Consider the following 20,650-nt stretch of genomic DNA (forward strand, 5'->3'; position numbering starts at 1 on the left):
GTAGCCCATACCGTCCTCCGAGCATCATTGCTCTGGTCATCACCCGGCCACTACAACACGGCCACAACTTGAAATTTTTCTTCGCATCCTGGGTAATTCCTCTAAGTTAGAACGGGACTTCCATGCGCAGAAACCACGGGCGTTTGTCGCTGTGACTCCCGTCCAAGTTTTAGCAGAACAACAACCATTAGCTTTGTTGTTAGCATCCTGTGTCGCTAGCATTCCACATTTACAACGGAACTCTCACATTTCCACTCGGTTCACCCAACAATATAGGACAGTATGTTCTGCTGTAGATCACAGTACTTACTGGTAGCCCAGATATCATTGTTCTGGTCATCACCCGGCCACTACAACACGGCCACGACTTGAAATATTTCATCGCATCCTGGGTAATTCCTCTAAGTTAGAACTGGGTGTCCATGCGCAGAAACCACGGGTGTTTGTTGTCCTGCTAAAACTTGGTCCACAGTCACAGCGACAACCATTAGCTTTGTTGTTAGCATTTTGTGTCGTTAGCATTGCGTGGTCATTCCACATTTACAACGGAACTCTCACATTTCCACTCGGTTCACCCAACAATATAGGACAGTATGTTCTGCTGTAGATCACAGTACTTACCGGTAGCCCATACCGTCCTCCGAGCATCATTGCTCTGGTCATCACCCGGCCACTACAACACGGCCACAACTTGAAATTTTTCTTCGCATCCTGGGTAATTCCTCTAAGTTAGAACGGGACTTCCATGCGCAGAAACCACGGGCGTTTGTCGCTGTGACTCCCGTCCAAGTTTTAGCAGAACAACAACCATTAGCTTTGTTGTTAGCATCCTGTGTCGCTAGCATTCCACATTTACAACGGAACTCTCACATTTCCACTCGGTTCACCCAACAATATAGGACAGTATGTTCTGCTGTAGATCACAGTACTTACTGGTAGCCCGGTTATCATTGCTCTGGTCATCACCCGGCCACTACAACACGGCCACGACTTGAAATATTTCATCGCATCCCGGGTAAGTCCTCTAAGTTAGAGCCGGGCGTCCATGCGCAGAAACCACGGGTTTTTGTTGTCCTGCTAAAACTTGGTCGACAGTCACGGCGAAAACCATTAGCTTTGTTGTTAGCATTCTGTGTCGTTAGCATTGCGTGGTCATTCCATATTTACAACGGAACTCTCACATTTCCACTCGGTTCACCCAACAATATAGGACAGTATGTTCTGCTGTAGATCACAGTACTTACCGGTAGCCCATACCATCCTCCGAGTATCATTACTCTGGTCATCACCCGGCCACTACAACACGGCCACAACTTGAAATATTTTATCGCATCCTGGGTAATTCCTCTAAGTTAGAACGGGACTTCCATGCGCAGAAACCACGGGCGTTTGTCGCTGTGACTCCCGTCCAAGTTTTAGCAGAACAACAACCATTAGCTTTGTTGTTAGCATCCTGTGTCGCTAGCATTCCACATTTACAACGGAACTCTCACATTTCCACTCGGTTCACCCAACAATATAGGACAGAATGTTCTGCTGTAGATCACAGTACTTACTGGTAGCCCGGTTATCATTGCTCTGGTCATCACCCGGCCACTACAACACGGCCACGACTTGAAATATTTCATCGCATCCTGGGTAATTCCTCTAAGTTAGAACCGGGCGTCCATGCGCAGAAACTACGGGTGTTTGTTGTCCTGCTAACACTTGGTCGGCAGTCACGGCGAAAACCATTAGCTTTGTTGTTAGCATTCTGTGTCGTTAGCATTGCGTGGTCATTCCACATTTACAACGGAACTCTCACATTTCCACTCGGTTCACCCAACAATATAGGACAGTATGTTCTGCTGTAGATCACAGTACTTACCGGTAGCCCATACCATCCTCCGAGCATCATTGCTCTGGTCATCACCCGGCCACTACAACACGGCCACAACTTGAAATATTTCATCGCATCCTGGGTAATTCCTCTAAGTTAGAACGGGACTTCCATGCGCAGAAACCACGGGCGTTTGTCGCTGTGACTCCCGTCCAAGTTTTAGCAGAACAACAACCATTAGCTTTGTTGTTAGCATCCTGTGTCGCTAGCATTCCACATTTACAACGGAACTCTCACATTTCCACTCGGTTCACCCAACAATATAGGACAGTATGTTCTGCTGTAGATCACAGTACTTACTGGTAGCCCGGTTATCATTGTTCTGGTCATCACCCGGCCACTACAACAAGGCCACAACTTGAAATATTTCATCGCATTCTGGGTAATTCCTCTAAGTTAGAACTCGGCTTCCATGCGCAGAAACCACGGCCGTTTGTTGTCCTGGTAAAACTTGGTCGACAGCGACAACCATTAGCTTTGTTGTTAGCATTCTGTGTCGTTAGCATTGCGTGGTCATTCCACATTTACAACGGAACTCTAACATTTCTACTCGGTTCACCCAACAATATAGGACAGTATGTTCTGCTGTAGATCACAGTACTTACCGGTAGCCCATACCATCCTCCGAGCATCATTGCTCTGGTCATCACCCGGCCACTACAACACGGCCACAACTTGAAATATTTCATCGTATCCTGGGTAATTCCTCTAAGTTAGAACGGGACTTCCATGCGCAGAAACCACGGGCGTTTGTCGCTGTGACTCCCGTCCAAGTTTTAGCAGAACAACAACCATTAGCTTTGTTGTTAGCATCCTGTGTCGCTAGCATTCCACATTTACAACGGAACTCTCACATTTCCACTCGGTTCACCCAACAATATAGGACAGTATGTTCTGCTGTAGATCACAGTACTTACTGGTAGCCCAGATATCATTGTTCTGGTCATCACCCGGCCACTACAACACGGCCACGACTTGAAATATTTCATCGCATCCTGGGTAATTCCTCTAAGTTAGAACTGGGTGTCCATGCGCAGAAACCACGGGTGTTTGTTGTCCTGCTAAAACTTGGTCCACAGTCACAGCGACAACCATTAGCTTTGTTGTTAGCATTTTGTGTCGTTAGCATTGCGTGGTCATTCCACATTTACAACGGAACTCTCACATTTCCACTCGGTTCACCCAACAATATAGGACAGTATGTTCTGCTGTAGATCACAGTACTTACCGGTAGCCCATACCGTCCTCCGAGCATCATTGCTCTGGTCATCACCCGGCCACTACAACACGGCCACAACTTGAAATTTTTCTTCGCATCCTGGGTAATTCCTCTAAGTTAGAACGGGACTTCCATGCGCAGAAACCACGGGCGTTTGTCGCTGTGACTCCCGTCCAAGTTTTAGCAGAACAACAACCATTAGCTTTGTTGTTAGCATCCTGTGTCGTTAGCATTCCACATTTACAACGTAACTCTCACATTTCTACTCGGTTCACCCAACAATATAGGACAGTATGTTCTGCTGTAGATCACAGTACTTACTGGTAGCCCGGTTATCATTGTTCTGGTCATCACCCGGCCACTACAACACGGCCACGACTTGAAATATTTCATCGCATCCTGGGTAATTCCTCTAAGTTAGAACCGGGCGTCCATGCGCGGAAACCACGGGTGTTTGTTGTCCTGCTAAAACTTGGTCGTTAGCTTTGTTTTTAGCATTCTGTGTCGTTAGCATTGCGTGGTCATTCCATATTTACAACGGAACTCTCACATTTCCACTCCGTTCACCGAAAAATATAGGACAGTATGTTCTGCTGTAGATCACAGTACTTACCGGTAGCCCATACCATCCTCCGAGCATCATTGCTCTGGTCATCACCCGGCCACTACAACACGGCCACAACTTGAAATATTTCATCGTATCCTGGGTAATTCCTCTAAGTTAGAACGGGACTTCCATGCGCAGAAACCACGGGCGTTTGTCGCTGTGACTCCCGTCCAAGTTTTAGCAGAACAACAACCATTAGCTTTGTTGTTAGCATCCTGTGTCGTTAGCATTCCACATTTACAACGGAACTCTAACATTTCCACTCGGTTCACCCAACAATATAGGACAGTATGTTCTGCTGTAGATCACAGTACTTACTGGTAGCCCGGACATCATTGTTCTGGTCATCACCCGGCCACTACAACACGGCCACGACTTGAAATATTTCATCACATCCTGGGTAATTCCTCTAAGTTAGAACCGGGCGTCCATGCGCGGAAACCACGGGTGTTTGTTGTCCTGCTAACACTTGGTCGGCAGTCACGGCGAAAACCATTAGCTTTGTTGTTAGCATTCTGTGTCGTTAGCATTGCGTGGTCATTCCACATTTACAACGGAACTCTCACATTTCCACTCGGTTCACCCAACAATATAGGACAGTATGTTCTGCTGTAGATCACAGTACTTACTGGTAGCCCGGTTATCATTGCTCTGGTCATCACCCGGCCACTACAACACGGCCACAACTTGAAATTTTTCTTCGCATGCTGGGTAATTCCTCTAAGTTAGAACTCGGCTTCCATGCGCAGAAACCACGGGCGTTTGTCGCTGTGACTCCCGTCCAATTTTTAGCAGAACAACAACCATTAGCTTTGTTGTTAGCATCCTGTGTCGCTAGCATTCCACATTTACAACGTAACTCTCACATTTCTACTCGGTTCACCCAACAATATAGGACAGTATGTTCTGCTGTAGATCACAGTACTTACTGGTAGCCCAGATATCATTGTTCTTGTCATCACCCGGCCACTACAACACGGCCACGACTTGAAATATTTCATCGCAACCTGGGTAATTCCTCTAAGTTAGAACCGGGCGTCCATGCGCAGAAACCACGGGTGTTTGTTGTCCTGCTAAAACTTGGTCGGCAGTCACGGCGAAAACCATTAGCTTTGTTGTTAGCATTCTGTGTCGTTAGCATTGCCAGGTAATTCCACATTTACGCTCTACTCTGTATTGAATCACATCAGCAGTGCATAAAACAGCCTTTTTTCTGGCGCATTTAAAAATCAATTAAAATGCTTCAGCAATTGAAACCTATCTTATGTGGTGCAGTCAAAATTAAAACCGCAAAAAACATACCAAAAGTGAAAAAATTAAATATTTGAACTCACCATTTGACGCCGTATGAGCCAGTGGTATGTCCTTCCTCGTCATCTTATTTGAGTGGAAAAGGCAACATTCTCCATTTAATTACCAGAAAAGCAGAGCTAGCTTCCGGGGGTTGGCCAACATGCTCTCACAAGATGTGGTTTCTCTTTAAATATCCTTCTTGAAAATGGCCTCGCATATAAATGTGTTGTCTGGTCTAATCATAAAAGATGCAGATGAGGCTTGTTGGCTGACTTCTTAAAGTTTACTCCACAGCGTGCTCGTCAAAAACAAGTCTACATTCAACAACAGGGCATGCTCTTCACTGCTGTGGCATGCTGGGTAATGGAGTTCTTATGTTACCTGGCTCATAACATCACTACATATCTGCCTTAGGCCAGCTACTGACAACAACTCGTGATCGGATTGGCTATCGCAACTGTCTATCAACTGTATGTGTTCTCAAATTGTGTGAAGTAAAGTGAATTATATTTATATAGCACTTTTCTCTAGTGACTCAAAGCGCTTTATCTGGTGAAAGCCAATATCTAAGTTACATTTTGACCAGTGTGGGTGGCACTGGGAGCAGGTGGGTAAAGGGTCTTGCCCAAGGACACAACGGCAGTGAGTAGGAAGGCAGAAGCGGGGATCGAACCTGGAACCCTCAAGTTGCAGGCAGGCCCGCTCTACCATCCGCTGACGGTCCCAGTGAGTATCCAATGACAGGACACGTTCAAAGTGAGTCGGGCAAGAAGGCCTAACTGACAACAACAACTGGTGATCTGATTGGCTATCACAATTGTCTATCAACTGTATGTGTTACTTCACTTACAGTGCACAGACGCCTGCATTGTTGATTCTGAAGGCAGATTTGGTACAGCATGGCAACATACATTAGCTGAATTCTGATTGGATAAAAAGTAAAAACACCAGCAGTGGGAGGAGCCTAATATGACATGAAGAGAATATGAATTATTTTACATATTTAGGGAAAGTCAATTAAAAAAGACTTATTTTTTAATTATGATCATGATATCTGTTTAAGGTCTTGATTCTATTTACACCACATTATCCATCCATTTCCTACCCCTTGTCCCTTTCGGGGTCGCTGGTGCCTATCCCAGCTGCATTCGGGCGGAAGGCGGGTACACCCTGGACAAGTCACCACCTCATCACAGGGCCAACACAGATAGACAGACAACATTCACACGCTAGGGACCATTTAGTTTTGCCAATCAAACTATGCCCAGGTGTGTATCTTTGGAGGTGGGAGGGGCCTATCCCCAGGTGTGTATCTTTGGAGGTGGGAGGGGCCTATCCCCAGGTGCATGTCTTTGGAGGTGGGAGGGGCCTATCCCCAGGTGCATGTGTTTGGAGGTAGGAGGGGTCTATCCCCAGGTGCATGTCTTTGGAGGTGGGAGGGGCCTATCCCCAGGTGCATGTGTTTGGAGGTAGGAGGGGTCTATCCCCAGGTGCATGTCTTTGGAGGTGGGAGGGGCCTATCCCCAGGTGCATGTGTTTGGAGGTGGGAGGGGCCTATCCCCAGGTGTGTGTCTTTGGAGGTGGGAGGGGCCTAACCCAGGTGCATGTGCTTGAAGGTGGGAGGGGCCTATCCCCAGGTGCATGTTTGGAAGTGGGAGGGGCCTATCCCCAGGTGCATGTGTTTGGAGGTGGGAGGGGCCTACCCCCAGGTGCATGTGTTTGGAGGTGGGGCCTATCCCAAGGTGCATGTCTTTTGGAAGTGGGAGGAGCCTATCCCAGGTGCATGTCTTTGGAGGTGGGAGGAAGCCGGAGTACCCGGAGGGAACCCACGCAGTCACGGGGAGAACATGCAAACTCCACACAGAAAGATCCCGAGGATCGAACTCAAGTCCTTTGTGTTGTGAGGCACATACACTAAACCCCTGCACCACCGTGCTGCCACTACATCATATTAGAATATTTAAAATGATGTTAAACTCCTCGCGACATTCTCTGTGTCCATGAGATACTTCTGGAGACATAAAACACGAGGCAGACGCAGCAAATGTGTGACATTAGGTCCAAACTTTATTCCGTACATTTTTAAACCATGAATGATGAACCATGAATCATTTTTATTTTTTGCACGCCTAAAACTCTACTGCTTTTGTATACAAGAGTCTAAGAAAAAAAAACAAACCAAAAAAAAAAAAAACGACTGCACATAACCACAGGTTTGACAGAGAAAAGTCAGTTTTTGAAGCGTCCCTCTTGTCCGGGTCCAAGTTTACGACTTGGGAGTCTGGATGATGCCGTTCTTCCACTGGTGAATATCGAGGTGTGCGTACCGAGCCGTGTGGTCGTGACGCCTTTACCCAGGAGACATTGCTGCTTTGCATAGATTGCAGATCATCCTTCCGGGCTCCCGTCTTCACACAGCTGTTCGTATTCAACACAGATGTTGTTGTTTTTGTTTGTTTTGTTCCTTTTTTTAAGAAACGATTAGAAAGCCTAATAAATGTACACATTCTGCAGCGATGACTATCAACAGGTTATTTACATCCGCTTTCTGTACAGAGACTGAACAAAGACCTGGTAATATGTACTCGTCTGCATATCTCAGAGGCAAAACATGTAGCAAAGCGATGTTCGAGTACAAAGTCTGTTTCCATATGAGTTGGGAAATTGTGTTAGATGTAAATATAAACAGAATACAATGATTGGCAAATCCTTTTCAACCCATATTCAGTTGAATATGCTACAAAGACAACATATTTGATCTTTTTTTGTGTAAATAATGATTAATTTTAGAATTTGATGCCAGCAACACGTGACAAAGAAGTTGGGAAAGGTGGCAATAAATACTGATAAAGTTGAGGAATGCTCATCAAACACTTATTGGGACGGCGTGGCGCAGTGGGGAGAGTGGCCGTGCTCAACCCGAGCGTCCCTGGTTCAATTCCCACCTAGTACCAACCTCGTCACGTCCGTTGTGTCCTGAGCAAGACACTTCACCCTTGCTCCTGATGGGTGCTGGTTGGCGCCTTGCATGGCAGCTCCCTCCATCAGTGTGTGAATGTGTGTGTGAATGGGTGAATGTGGAAGTAGTGTCAAAGCGCTTTGAGTACCTTGAAGGTAGAAAAGCGCTATACAAGTACAACCCATTTATCATTTATTTGGAACATCCCACAGGTGTGCAGGCTAATTGGGAACAGGTGGGTGCCGTGATTGGGTATAAAAACAGCTTCCCCAAAAAATGCTCAGTCTTTCACAAGAAAGGATGGCGCGAGGTACACCCCTTTGTCCACAACTGTGTGAGCAAATAGTCAAACAGTTTAAGAACAACGTTTCTCAAAGTGCAATTGCAAGAAATTTAGGGATTTCAACATCTACGCTCCATAATATCATCAAAAGGTTCAGAGAATCTGGAGAAATCACTCCACGTAAGCGGCATGGCCGGAAACCAACATTGAATGACCGTGACCTTCCATCCCTCGGACGGCACTGTATCAAAAACCGACATAAATCTCAAAAGGATATCACCACATGGGCTCAGGAACACTTCAGAAAACCACTGTCACTAAATACAGTTGGTCGCTACATCTGTAAGTGCAAGTTAAAGCTCTACTATGCAAAGCGAAAGCCATTTATCAACAACATCCAGAAACGCCGCCGACTTCTCTGGGCCCGAGATCATCTAAGATGGACTGATGCAAAGTGGAAAAGTGTTCTGTGGTCTGACGAGTCCACATTTCAAATTGTTTTTGGAAATATTCGACATGGTGTCATCCGGACCAAAGGGGAAGCGAACCATCCAGACTGTTATCGACGCAAAGTTGAAAAGCCAGCATGTGTGATGGTATGGGGGTGCATTAGTGCCCAAGGCATGGGTAACTTACACATCTGTGAAGGCACCATTAATGCTGAAAGGTACATACAGGTTTTGGAACAACATATGCTGGCATCCAAGCGGCGTCTTTTTCATGGACACCCCTGCTTATTTCAGCAAGACAATGCCAAGCCACATTCAGCACGTGTTACAACAGCATGGCTTCGTAAAAAAAGAGTGCGGGTACTTTCCTGATCCACCCGCAGTCCAGACCTGTCTCCCATGGAAAATGTGTGGTGCATTATGAAGCTTAAAATACGACAACAAGACCCCGGACTGTTGAAGGACTGAAGCTCTACATAAAACAAGAATGGGAAAGAATTCCACTTTCAAAGCTTCGACAATTAGTTTCCTCAGTTCCCAAACGTTTATTGAGTGTTGTTAAAAGAAAAGGTGATGTAACACAGTGGTGAACATGCCCTTTCCCAACTACTTTGGCACGTGTTGCAGCCATGAAATTCTAAGTTAATTATTATATGCAAAAAAAAAAAGTTTATGAGTTTAAACATCAAATATGTTGTCTTTGTAGCATATTCAACTGAATATGGGTTGAAAAGGATTTGCAAATCATTGTATTCTGTTTATATTTACATCTAACACAATTTCCCAACTCATATGGAAACAGGGTTTGTACTTGAGGGTGCAGTCTTTGACCGGGTGTCCGAGGTGACGGTGACTCCGCCCACAGGGGGGGGGGGGGGCGGGTGGTGTTGTGACCAATGCTCAAATGACATCAAATTCATAGAAATGACATCATCACATGGAGGCTAGCAAATGTACAAACCTGCTCTTTCGTCACTCCGTACTGAAAAAAGTTATTTGATGAATATATTAATAGTTATCAAATATTTAGGGGGGGGGGGGGGGGCGATATAAACAGACACATTCTAGTGTTCTCGTAGTCAAACTCCGCTAAAAATATTCATGGCGTGTGCTTCGTCGGACACTTTGTACAATCATACCCTTCAGGGGAAGAGGAGTGCATTTTTCTTTCCAATTCCCGATTACCGCGCCTCCACCTCTTTGGGGTTGCGAGACGGCGAGTAGTCCCGCGGGTCCTGGGTGGTGGTGAGGGGGGTAGTCCTCCTGGGGGAGGCCGGCCTGGCACCGCCGGCCGGCACCAGCGGCGGGGGGGCACTGAGGGCGGCGGTCGGGGGTGTTCTGTTCAGAAGGCCGTTGTGCCCGGTGGAGGGGCTGAGTCTGGGGTAAGGCATGCCCCCGAGGTGGGGCATGAACGGAGGCATGTGAGGCAGGTGGCCCTCCATCGGGGACTGGTGGAGCTGGTGGAGCCGCGCTCGGTCTAGCTCCTCCCGCAGGTGGAGGCGCTCTCGCTCCTCCGCCTGCTGCCTCATCCTCTCGTGCTCGCGCCGCACCTCCAGCAGGTGTTCGTGGTGGGAGTAGTCGTGCGCCTCCCTCTCGCGGTACGCCCGCTCCTGCTCGTACATGCCGGGGAAGCGATGTCCCTGCTCCGCCCGGAGCTGGAAGTCCATGCGGCGCTGCAGGTCCAGGCTGCGGTAGGCCTCTCTGAGGGGGTCCCAGGGGAAGGCGTGGTGGGGGAGGCGCTCCCGGCCCGCCAGCGGACTCACGCCCATGAAGGGAGCCATGCGGGCCCGGTCCAGGACGTTGAGGCTGCCCATCTGAGGCATGGCGCTCATGGACAGGGGGAGGGAGTGCGCCATGGGGACGCCGTGCAGAGCGTGGGCGGGCATGTCGCTGCAGCGTGGGGACGGCAGAGGAGGCTGCTGGGACAAGGGAGGGTGGTGGTGGTGCGGGTTCCCCGCCTGGCCCATGGGCAAGGAGTGCATCTGGGGAGGCGGATGGGTGGCGGGCTCGGAACTCACCACCATGACCTCCTGCTCCTCCTTCTTCTCCTCCTTGATCTTCATGTCATTTTTCGGGGGCTCTTTCCTCTCGCCGTCTTTCAGCGTCGGCGGAGGCCCTCCCGCCATCTTCAGACTCTGCTCGGCGATCGCCGCCTTCAGCGAGTACGGCGACGGAGAACGTTGAGCCGCTTTGAGGGAGTCCTCCGAAGATCTCCGGTCCAGCGTCTCCTTGCCGGGCGAGCGGCTCTCCTTGATCTTGACGTCGGAGTCCCTGTGGCGTTCCAGGAGCTCTTTCTCCGCCTCGCGGACCCGATCCACGCTGCCGCTGTGATGGCGCCCCGGGTCACTGCTCTGGCTGTTGGAGCGGATCAAGCTGCTGATCTGGTAGCTGACCGGCGCGGAGGCCGGAGACGAGCGGTTGGAGTGGCGGTTGCGATCCACGGAATCCCTGTGAAGCACAAGACCATGACTTTAGTTTTGACGTCACGTTGCCAAGGTTACTATCTCTTCACTCAAATTTGCGGATGGAACCGTTCACATTTTGTCTTCTTTCTGTGAGTTCATGTGTTAATAAATCATTTGTTTAATAATCACATTTTTTTATGTAACATTTCACTTATTACAATTGGAATCTCATTTGCAAGTATTATATACATGGTGAATGGGTTATACTTGTATAGCACTTTTCTACCTCAAAGTAGGTACTCATAGACTATTTCTGTCATGTCTGTGTGATTATGTTTTGTTTTTTGGACACTCAGTTCCTGTTTTTGCACTTCCTGGTCTGTTTTGTTACCATGACTACCCATTAGTTTTCACCTGCCTCACGTTTTGCACTCGCACAGCTGTTTTCAAGCTATTTAAGCCTGTCTGTTTCTGTTGTTCGTGCTGGCAACATCCCCTTCTACCACCGTCTTTCACCCTCCATCACCTGCTACGCACCTTATAATCCATGCCAATGATCCATGTCCCTTTCTCGTTCCGTTACAAGTAAGTTTTCTCGTTATTTATGCCACAGTGCAAGTTTTTTTTTTATGTTCATAGTTATGCCTTAGTGCAAGTTTTGGTTTCACAGCAAAGTATTATGTAAATGGTAAATGGGTTATACTTGTACAGCGCTTTTCTACCTTCAAGGTACTCAAAGTGCTTTCAGACTATTTCTGTCATGTCTGTGTGATTATGTTTTGTTTTTTGGACACTCAGTTCCTGTTTTTGCACTTCCTGGTTTGTTTTGTTACCATGACTACCCATTAGTTCACACCTGTCTCACATTTTGCACTCGCACAGCTGTGTTCACTTATCATGTCACGGCTATTTAAGTCTGTCTGTTTCTGTTGTTCGTGCTGGCAACATCACCTTCTACCACCGTCTTTCACCCTCCATCACCTGCTACGCACCTTGTAATCCATGCTAATGATCCATGTCCCTTTCTCGTTCCATTACAAGTAAGTTTTCTCGTTATTTATGCCACAGTGCAAGTTTTTTTTTTTATGTTCATAGTTTTGCCTTAGTGCAAGTTTTGGTTTCACAGCCAAGTATTATATAAATGGTAAATGGGTTATACTTGTACAGCGCTTTTCTACCTTCAAGGTACTCAAAGTGCTTTGAGACTATTTCTGTCATGTCTGTGTGATTATGTTTTGTTTTTTGGACACTCAGTTCCTGTTTTTGCACTTCCTGGTTTGTTTTGTCACCATGATTACCCATTAGTTTTCACCTGCCTCACGTTTTGCACTCGCACAGCTGTTTTCACTTATCATGTCACTGCTATTTAAGCCTGTCTGTTTCTGTTGTTCGTGCTGGCAACATCACCTTCTACCACCGTCTTTCGCCCTCCATCACCTGCTACGCACCTTGTAATCCATGCCAATGATCCATGTCCCTTTCTCGTTCCGTTACAAGTAAGTTTTCTCGTTATTTATGCCACAGTGCAAGTGTTTGTTTTATGTTCATAGTTTTGCCTTAGTGCAAGTTTTGGTTTCACAGCCAAGTTTTTGTACCGTCATTGTGCGCGCCTTTTGTTTGCCTTTTTCTGTGCAGTTATAGTGTTAAAATAAAAGGGGCGAACGAGCAGCGGGGCAGCACACTGGAGCCCTGCCCAAGATGGCAGCAAGGAGGCGGAGGATGCGGCTGAGCGGAGAGGCGGGGCGTGCCGGGAGCAACGCCGCAATCTAACTCAGGTGCGTGGATCGGGCACCGGCACACGATTAACATTTTTCCTTACGCTGTATAAAAGGGGAGAAGGAGGAGAGATCGGGGCAGAATGAGTTTGAGAGCCTGCAACGACGGATGAAGAGCGGCAGCAGCGAAAACAAAGAGCAGACAAGAACGACGACGGCGGCTGAAAAGCGATCCAACCCGGCAAGAGAAATCTTATTGCAAAATAAACGAGAGTCAAATCTGCTCAAGCGATCATGTCCTTCCTGAGTGGTCCATGGAACCCGAACGACAGGGAAAGTCGTTCACAAATAAATAGTAAATATATTATATATTTCAAATTGACTGGTAAACTGTTAAGTTGTTGGTTTGTGTACCACGTACATCTTTAGAGGCGGTTTTTAGGTCATTCCCCCGGATCAATACCATTTGCGTCCCTAGGGAATAAAATGTATGATAGAAAATGAAGTGTGATTTATTTTTCATAAGCAAGGTGTCGAACACACTGATTTGATTGCATATTTATTCAAATACAATCTAAAAGATAAACCAAATTAACCGGAAGCTATACCTTTTATTGCCGGTCCTGCGTCCTAAAATATTATGAAATATATTAATTAAATCCTGCAGAAAGCTACATCTAAAACTAATTGTTATTGTGGGTGGGTGGATGGGTGTGTGTGTGAGCGTGTATACACGCACACACGCACGCACGCACACACACAAACACACACCCATCCACCCACCCACACACACACACACGCACAAACCCACACACACACACACACACATACTGTATGTATATAAATATATATGTATGTATATATGTATATATGTATATATATATATATATATATATATATATATATATATATATATATATATATATATATATCCATCCATCCATCCATCTTCTTCCGCTTATCCGAAGTCAGGTCGCGGGGGCAGCAGCCTAAGCAGGGAAGCCAAGACTTCCCTCTCCCCAGCCACTTATATATATATATATACACATATACATACACACACGTACGCACACACACACACACACACACACACACACACACACACACACACACACACACACACACACACACACACACACACACACACACACACACACATACTGTATGTATATGTATATAAATATATATGTATGTATATATATAAATATATATGTATGTATATATATATATATATATATTTATATATATATACAGTGTATGTATATACACTTTATATATATATATATATATATATATATATATAGTCATCGTTCACATAATTTGCAGGCCAACTTTTTCTCGTTAGATTTCACCTCATTCCACTTTTTGTAATGTTTTTTCTATTTTTTATTTTTGCAATAGCATTTCCAGAATGTGAGGCGGGCCGGTAAACAATTAGCTGCGGGCCGCAAATGGCCCCCCGGGCCGCACTTTGGACACCCCTGAGTGTGAATAGTCATGAAAATAAGGAAAACTTGTTTTAAATCGTTTAACCTATACTTTGTACTAATATATATATATATATGTATATATATATATATATATATATATATATATGTATATATATATTTTGTAAGGCAGCATACCTGATCAGATGAATCTGATTGGATGCTTGTAACGAGCTCACCTGTCTTTATCCTTCTCCTCTTTCCCGACGGAGGAGTCTCTCTTCTCTCGCTCCCGTTCCCTCTCTCGCTCATGACTACTGACGGAGCTGCTCCTCTCAGCCTCCGCAATCTTGGGCCACTGCGGCGGCGTGGGGAAAGACGGCGGCGTGCGTCGGAGCCTGTTCCAGGTGTCGTGTTGCGGGCTGCCGAAGGGGGGCAGTCCTCCTCCGGGACCCTCCTTGCTGCCGAACATGCTGCTGGACCCTGGGAGAGAGGAGGAGGAGGAGGAGGAGGACAAGACCGTCAGTTCAGTTTTGCAGGTTTTTCGGCAAAAGTCAAAGCAGGAAAAGGCTCAACAACAAAAGCTGCCTTTGTATTTTTCTCCGTGGGTTCACTGTTTGAAAGAATTACAGGTTAAAGCCATTTCCCCCATGGTTAAAAAACTCATTTTCCTTTTGATAATGGCCTCGCTTTCCCTGCATTGAATGAGTCCTTCGCCCCCTGGAGCCGAGGGCTGCAGGAAGCCAAGGGAGACCTTAGCATTCCGAGGCACGTCTAGTCCAATCACATCCTTTCAAAAAAAAATAGGAACGGGCGAAAAGAAAGAGGGGAAGGCAGGCTGCGAGAGGGAGAAGGCAGCTGGGGGTGGGAAGACACCGCTCCTTCTCAAATATTTCATATTCCAATTGCCAGCAACAGAGAACCTGTTGGCAAAAAACCCGAGCCAGATTAGATCCCGGCCGTCGGGGAGACAAAGAGGAGGCCTGCACGCAAGCTAGAGCTGAGAGTCTTGAATCTTCTCCTCCCCCGCCTAGTCCCTGCCTGTGGTCTAACCCCTGGTCCTAGCCCGTTATGTTACAGACCACAAGGGCCAGCGTTGGAGGAGCAGAGGGGGGGGGCCAGCGCTTACCAAGCGAGGGGTTGCCTAATCCTCCGAAGGCACTGCTTGAAAGGTTGCCGAGGCCGCCAAAGGAACTGGAGCGACTGAAAGGATCTGCAAAATGCCAAACAGGGATTAGCGGAAAGAAAAGGGGGGGGGGGGTGGAGGAGGGAGGGGAGGGGGGGGGTTCGAGGCTGGCGGGCGGCGGGCGGCGGGCGGCGGTCACCACCACACCGACCCGTTCCGCTCGGCTTTTTTCTTACAAGCCAGCTTTTTTTTTTCGGTTGTTGTTTTGTTTAGCGCTGCCAGCCCGACTCTCCGCCTCCTCGTACTAGAGTGGCCGAGCCTCTCTGCGGGGCGTCTGTGACCCCGCCCGGTGTTGGAGCGCCCACGCCGCTTAGGGCCCACGGGCGTGCTGGGAACCAGCAGAGAAGGCAAAGGGGGGGGGGCGGGGGACAGAAAACATGGAAGGGTGTGTTCACACTGGTCATAATGTTCACCGTGCGGGGGAGGGGGGGGGGAACACCAGGCTTTACCCAGCCAGCATCCACGGGGGTTCAAAACACCGGAAAATACCCCCCACACAAAAAAGTACAGAGATAATAATGAAAAATGAAAACCCAATTTTGTGTTCCTAAACAACAGTGCCAGCAACATCTTTTTTAACAGATCAGAAGTGGCAAACAACTCTCATGGCAAACAACAAACAATGGTGTCCAAATGTCTGACCAGGTGAGGCCAATTTCCGCTAGAGAATACTTACTAAATACAGTGACAAAAGTCACTAAGTTGGCAACACATTTCCTTCTTGCTACGTCTTTTTATTCTCTGGCAGAGCAGGTGGAAGGTTACGTTGCCATCAAGTGCATGGAGTTGTAACAACAAGCTACATTCACAGACAGTCCAATTCTAATATGTTTGTGTGAGGTTGGACAATGAAATGCCATAAATGTGGAGGTAAATGAGTGTCTCCATGATGACAGTTGGCACACACTGTTAATAACGATAACCGTGTCCTAACATCCGAGTGTTAGTATTACTTTTTTACAATAAAAACATCATAACCTCCACTTTGATATACCCATAAACTAACTGGGGCCAGCTTGGTAGTTTAAATGCCGACATGAAAACAAGAGACATTAACGTATTTCCCCATTAAGAAACAACTTACCCCAGTCCAAACTTATATAAACACATTGCTGTCTGAGTAACTAAAAATATTCATTGATGCACATTGTACAAACCCCGTTTCCATATGAGTTGGGAAATTGTGTTAGATGTAAATATAAACAGAATACAATGATTTGCAAATCCTTTTCAAGCCATATTCAGTTGAATATGCTACAAAGACAACATATTTGATGTTCAAACTCATAAATATTTTTTTTTTTTTTGCAAATAATTAACTTAGAATTTCATGGCTGCAACACAAGCCAAAGTAGTTGGGAAAGGGCATGTTCACCACTGTGTTACATCACCTTTTCTTTTAACAACACTCAGTAAACATTTAAGTCTCACCTTAAAACTCATCTGTATACTCTAGCCTTTAAATAGACCTCCTTTTTAGACCAGTTGATCTGCCGCTTCTTTTCTTTCTCCTATGTCCCCCCCTCCCTTGTGGAGGGGGTCCGGTCCGATAACCATGGATGAAGTACTGGCTGTCCAGAGTCGAGACCCAGGATGGACCGCTCGTCGGGACCCAGGATGGACCGCTCGCCTGTATCGGTTGGGGACATCTCTACGCTGCTGATCCGCTTGAGATGGTTTCCTGTGGACGGGACTTTCGCTGCTGTCTTGGAGCCACTATGGATTGAACTTTCACAGTATCATGCTAGACCCGCTCGACATCCATTGCTTTCGGTCCCCTAGAGGGGGGGGGGTTGCCCACATCTGAGGTCCTCTCCAAGGTTTCTCATAGTCAGCATTGTCACTGGCGTCCCACTGGATGTGAATTCTCCCTGCCCACTGGGTGTGAGTTTTCCTTGCCCTTTTGTGGGTTCTTCCGAGGATGTTGTAGTCGTAATGATTTGTGCAGTCCTTTGAGACATTTGTGATTTGGGGCTATATAAATAAACATTGATTGATTGATTGATTGATTGATTATGTAGCGCTTCAGTCCTTCAACAGTCCGGGGTCTCCGCTGTCGTATTTTACGCTTCATAATGCGCCACACATTTTCCATGGGAGACATGTCTGGACTGCAGGCGGGCCAGGAAAGTACCCGCACTCTTTTTTTACAAAGCCCCGCTGAATGTGGTTTGGCATTGTCTTGCTGAAATAAGCAGCGGCGTCCATGAAAAAGACAGCGCTTAGCTGGTAGCATATGTTGTTCCAAAACCTGTATGTACCTTTCAGCATTAATGGTGCCTATACATCTTGCACACACGCCTCCCACATCTTGCAAATCTTCCTTTGTGTTAGATGTAAATATAAACAGAATACAATGATTTGCAAATCCTTTTCAAGCCATATTCAGTTGAATATGCTACAAAGACAACATATTTGATGTTCAAACTCATAAACATGTTGTTTTTTTTTCCAAATAATCATTAACTTTAGAATTTAATGCCAGCAACACATGACAAAGAAGTTGGGAAAGGTGGCAATAAATACTGATAAAGCTGAGGAATGCTCATCAAACACTTATTTGGAACATCCCACAGGTGTGCAGGCTAATTGGGAACAGGTGGGTGCCATGATTGGGTATAAAAACAGCTTCCCAAAAAATGCTCAGTCTTTCACAAGAAAGGATGGGGCGAGGTACACCCCTTTGTCCACAACTGCGTGAGCAAATAGTCAAACAGTTTAAGAACAACGTTTCTCAAAGTGCAATTGCAAGAAATTTAGGGATTTCAACATCTACGCTCCATAATATCATCAAAAGGTTCAGAGAATCTGGAGAAATCACTCCACGTAAGCAGCATGGCCGGAAACCAACATTGAATGACCGTGACCTTCCATCCCTCAGACGGCACTGTATCCAAAAACCAACATCAATCTCTAAAGGATATCGCCACACGGGCTCAGGAACACTTCAGAAAACCACTGTCACTAAATACGGTTGGTCGCTACATATGTAAGTGCAAGTTAAAGCTCTACTATGCAAAGCGAAAGCCATTTATCAACAACATCCAGAAACGCCGCCGGCTTCTTTGGGCCCGAGATCATCTAAGATGGACTGATGCAAAGTGGAAAAGTGTTCTGTGGTCTGACGAGTCCACATTTCAAATTGTTTTTGGAAATATTTGACATTGTGTCATCGGGACCAAAGGGGAAGTGAACCATCCAGACTGTTATTGACACAAAGTTCAAAAGCCAGCATCTGTGATGGTATGGGGGTGCATTAGTGCCCAAGGCATGGGTAACTTACACATCTGTGAAGGCACCATTAATGCTGAAAGGTACATACAGGTTTTGGAACAACATATGCTACCAGCTAAGCGCTGTCTTTTTCATGGTCGCCGCTGCTTATTTCAGCAAGACAATGCCAAGCCACATTCAGTGTGGCTTTGTAAAAAAAGAGTGCGGATACTTTCCTGGCCCCCCTGCAGTCCAGACCTGTCTCCCATGGAAAATGTGTGGCGCATTATGAAGCGTAAAATACGACAACGGAGACCCCGGACTGTTGAAGGACTGAAGCTCTACATAAAACAAGAATGGGAAAGAATTCCACTTTCAAAGCTTCAACAATTAGTTTCCTCAGTTCCCAAACGTTTATTGAGTGTTGTTAAAAGAAAAGGTGATGTAACACAGTGGTGAACATGCCCTTTCCCAACTACGTCTTGCAGGCATGAAATTCTAAGTTAATTATTATTTGAGTTTGAACATCAAATATCTTGTCTTTGTAGTGCATTCAACTGAATATGGGTTGAAAATGATATGCAAATCATTGTATTTTGTTTAGATTTACATCAAACACAATTTCCCAACTCATATGGAAACGGGGTTTGTAAAACTGCAAACCCAACAAGGAACTTTTTGCACAATTTCACACCCCCAGAGATGCAACCGTCAGGACAACTTTCGTCATTCCTCACAAAATCGCCAGAAAAAGTAAGGCGTTTTCTGACGGAGAGTTTATTAAGGAGTGCTTATTGGACTCTGTTGCGCTGATATGCCCGGAGAAGAGGGGCGCATTTGACAACGTGTCACTCTCCCGACGCACGGTTTGGTTCAGACAAACAATGATATGCATTGTTTGTCTGAACCACTCTCAAATAAGCCATATAAACCACAACAAATAACAAAAAGCCCCAAGAGTCCACTGGGTTTCATAAAACAATTATTTAACTGGTAATTTACAACCCACTTTCATTCCAGCCAAACCCATTTGGCATTCAGACGGCCACACTGATAGTTAAAACCGATACGGGAGAAACCTTTTCAGCCTCAATTTTAAAATCCTTCCAGAAATCTATTTTCTCATCAAGTCTTCCTCCTCAAGATGACATCATCTGAACCCAGCCTTCCATTTGGAACACAAATAACCGTAAGAAAGTGGACATGTGCAAAGAACTCAGTACAAATTATTTAATTACAAAACACTTTTAAATCCTATAACAATAGCCTAACAAAATTAAAAAATATATATATTTTTAATAAACCCACACTGTTTTTATGAATCACAGAATAGTGATTTCATAATAAGTGGTGCCTTAAAATCCGCCTCAAATGTAAACAAGTGATAATTCTGCTTGTGTGGTGTTCGGGTCTGTGGGACCCGTCTTCAATTTTTATTCCCCCCCAAAAAAATGATACAATTAATTAATTTTTCAAACTGAGACTCACTGACTTTGGCTCATTTTCTGTGAAGAACATACAGTATATCAGAATACATATTTAATTACACACTTCTATTACATATAAGATGTCCCGGTCCATATAGAAGTGTGGAAATTGATGTTCTGTGTACCACACACACACACACACACACACACACACACACACACACACACACAGCAGGCCTAGACAGGAGTGTAGGAACACAGAACATCTGAGGTTCAAATGTGTGAGAAAATGAGAGCAGACAGTGCTGGCCAACAATGTTGCAACACACACACACACACACACACACACACACACACACACACACACACACACACACACACACACACACACAGACACACACACACACACACACACACACACACACACACACACACACACACACACACACACACACACACACACACACACACACACACACACAGACACAGCAGGCCAAGACAGGAGTGTAGGTACACAGAACATCTGAGGTTCAAATGTGTGAGAAAATGAGAGCAGACAGTGTTGGCCAACAATGTTGCAACACACAC

General features: G+C 46.0%; 1 protein-coding gene across 9 annotated transcripts in view; it reads right to left on the reverse strand.

Moving 5' to 3' along the window:
- Positions 1-7,043: 7,043 nt before the first annotated feature.
- The window catches only part of fbrsl1 (fibrosin-like 1), an 886,448-nt gene continuing 872,841 nt past the window's right edge, over positions 7,044-20,650 (reverse strand). For 7 of the 9 annotated variants that reach the window (XM_061907119.1, XM_061907121.1, XM_061907120.1 and 4 more), the window contains exons 18-20: positions 15,366-15,449; positions 14,476-14,719; positions 7,044-11,137 (exon numbers count right to left, since the gene is read on the reverse strand). In XM_061907119.1, the coding sequence (XP_061763103.1) occupies positions 9,871-11,137; positions 14,476-14,719; positions 15,366-15,449 (1,595 nt within the window). In that variant the 3' untranslated portion in view covers positions 7,044-9,870. The remainder of the gene's footprint in view (positions 11,138-14,475; positions 14,720-15,365; positions 15,450-20,650) is intronic. The other 2 variants (XM_061907123.1, XM_061907122.1) reach the window with 1 other exon arrangement.

The sequence above is a fragment of the Nerophis ophidion genome, linkage group LG07, assembly GCF_033978795.1.
Source record: "Nerophis ophidion isolate RoL-2023_Sa linkage group LG07, RoL_Noph_v1.0, whole genome shotgun sequence".
NCBI lineage: Eukaryota > Metazoa > Chordata > Actinopteri > Syngnathiformes > Syngnathidae > Nerophis > Nerophis ophidion.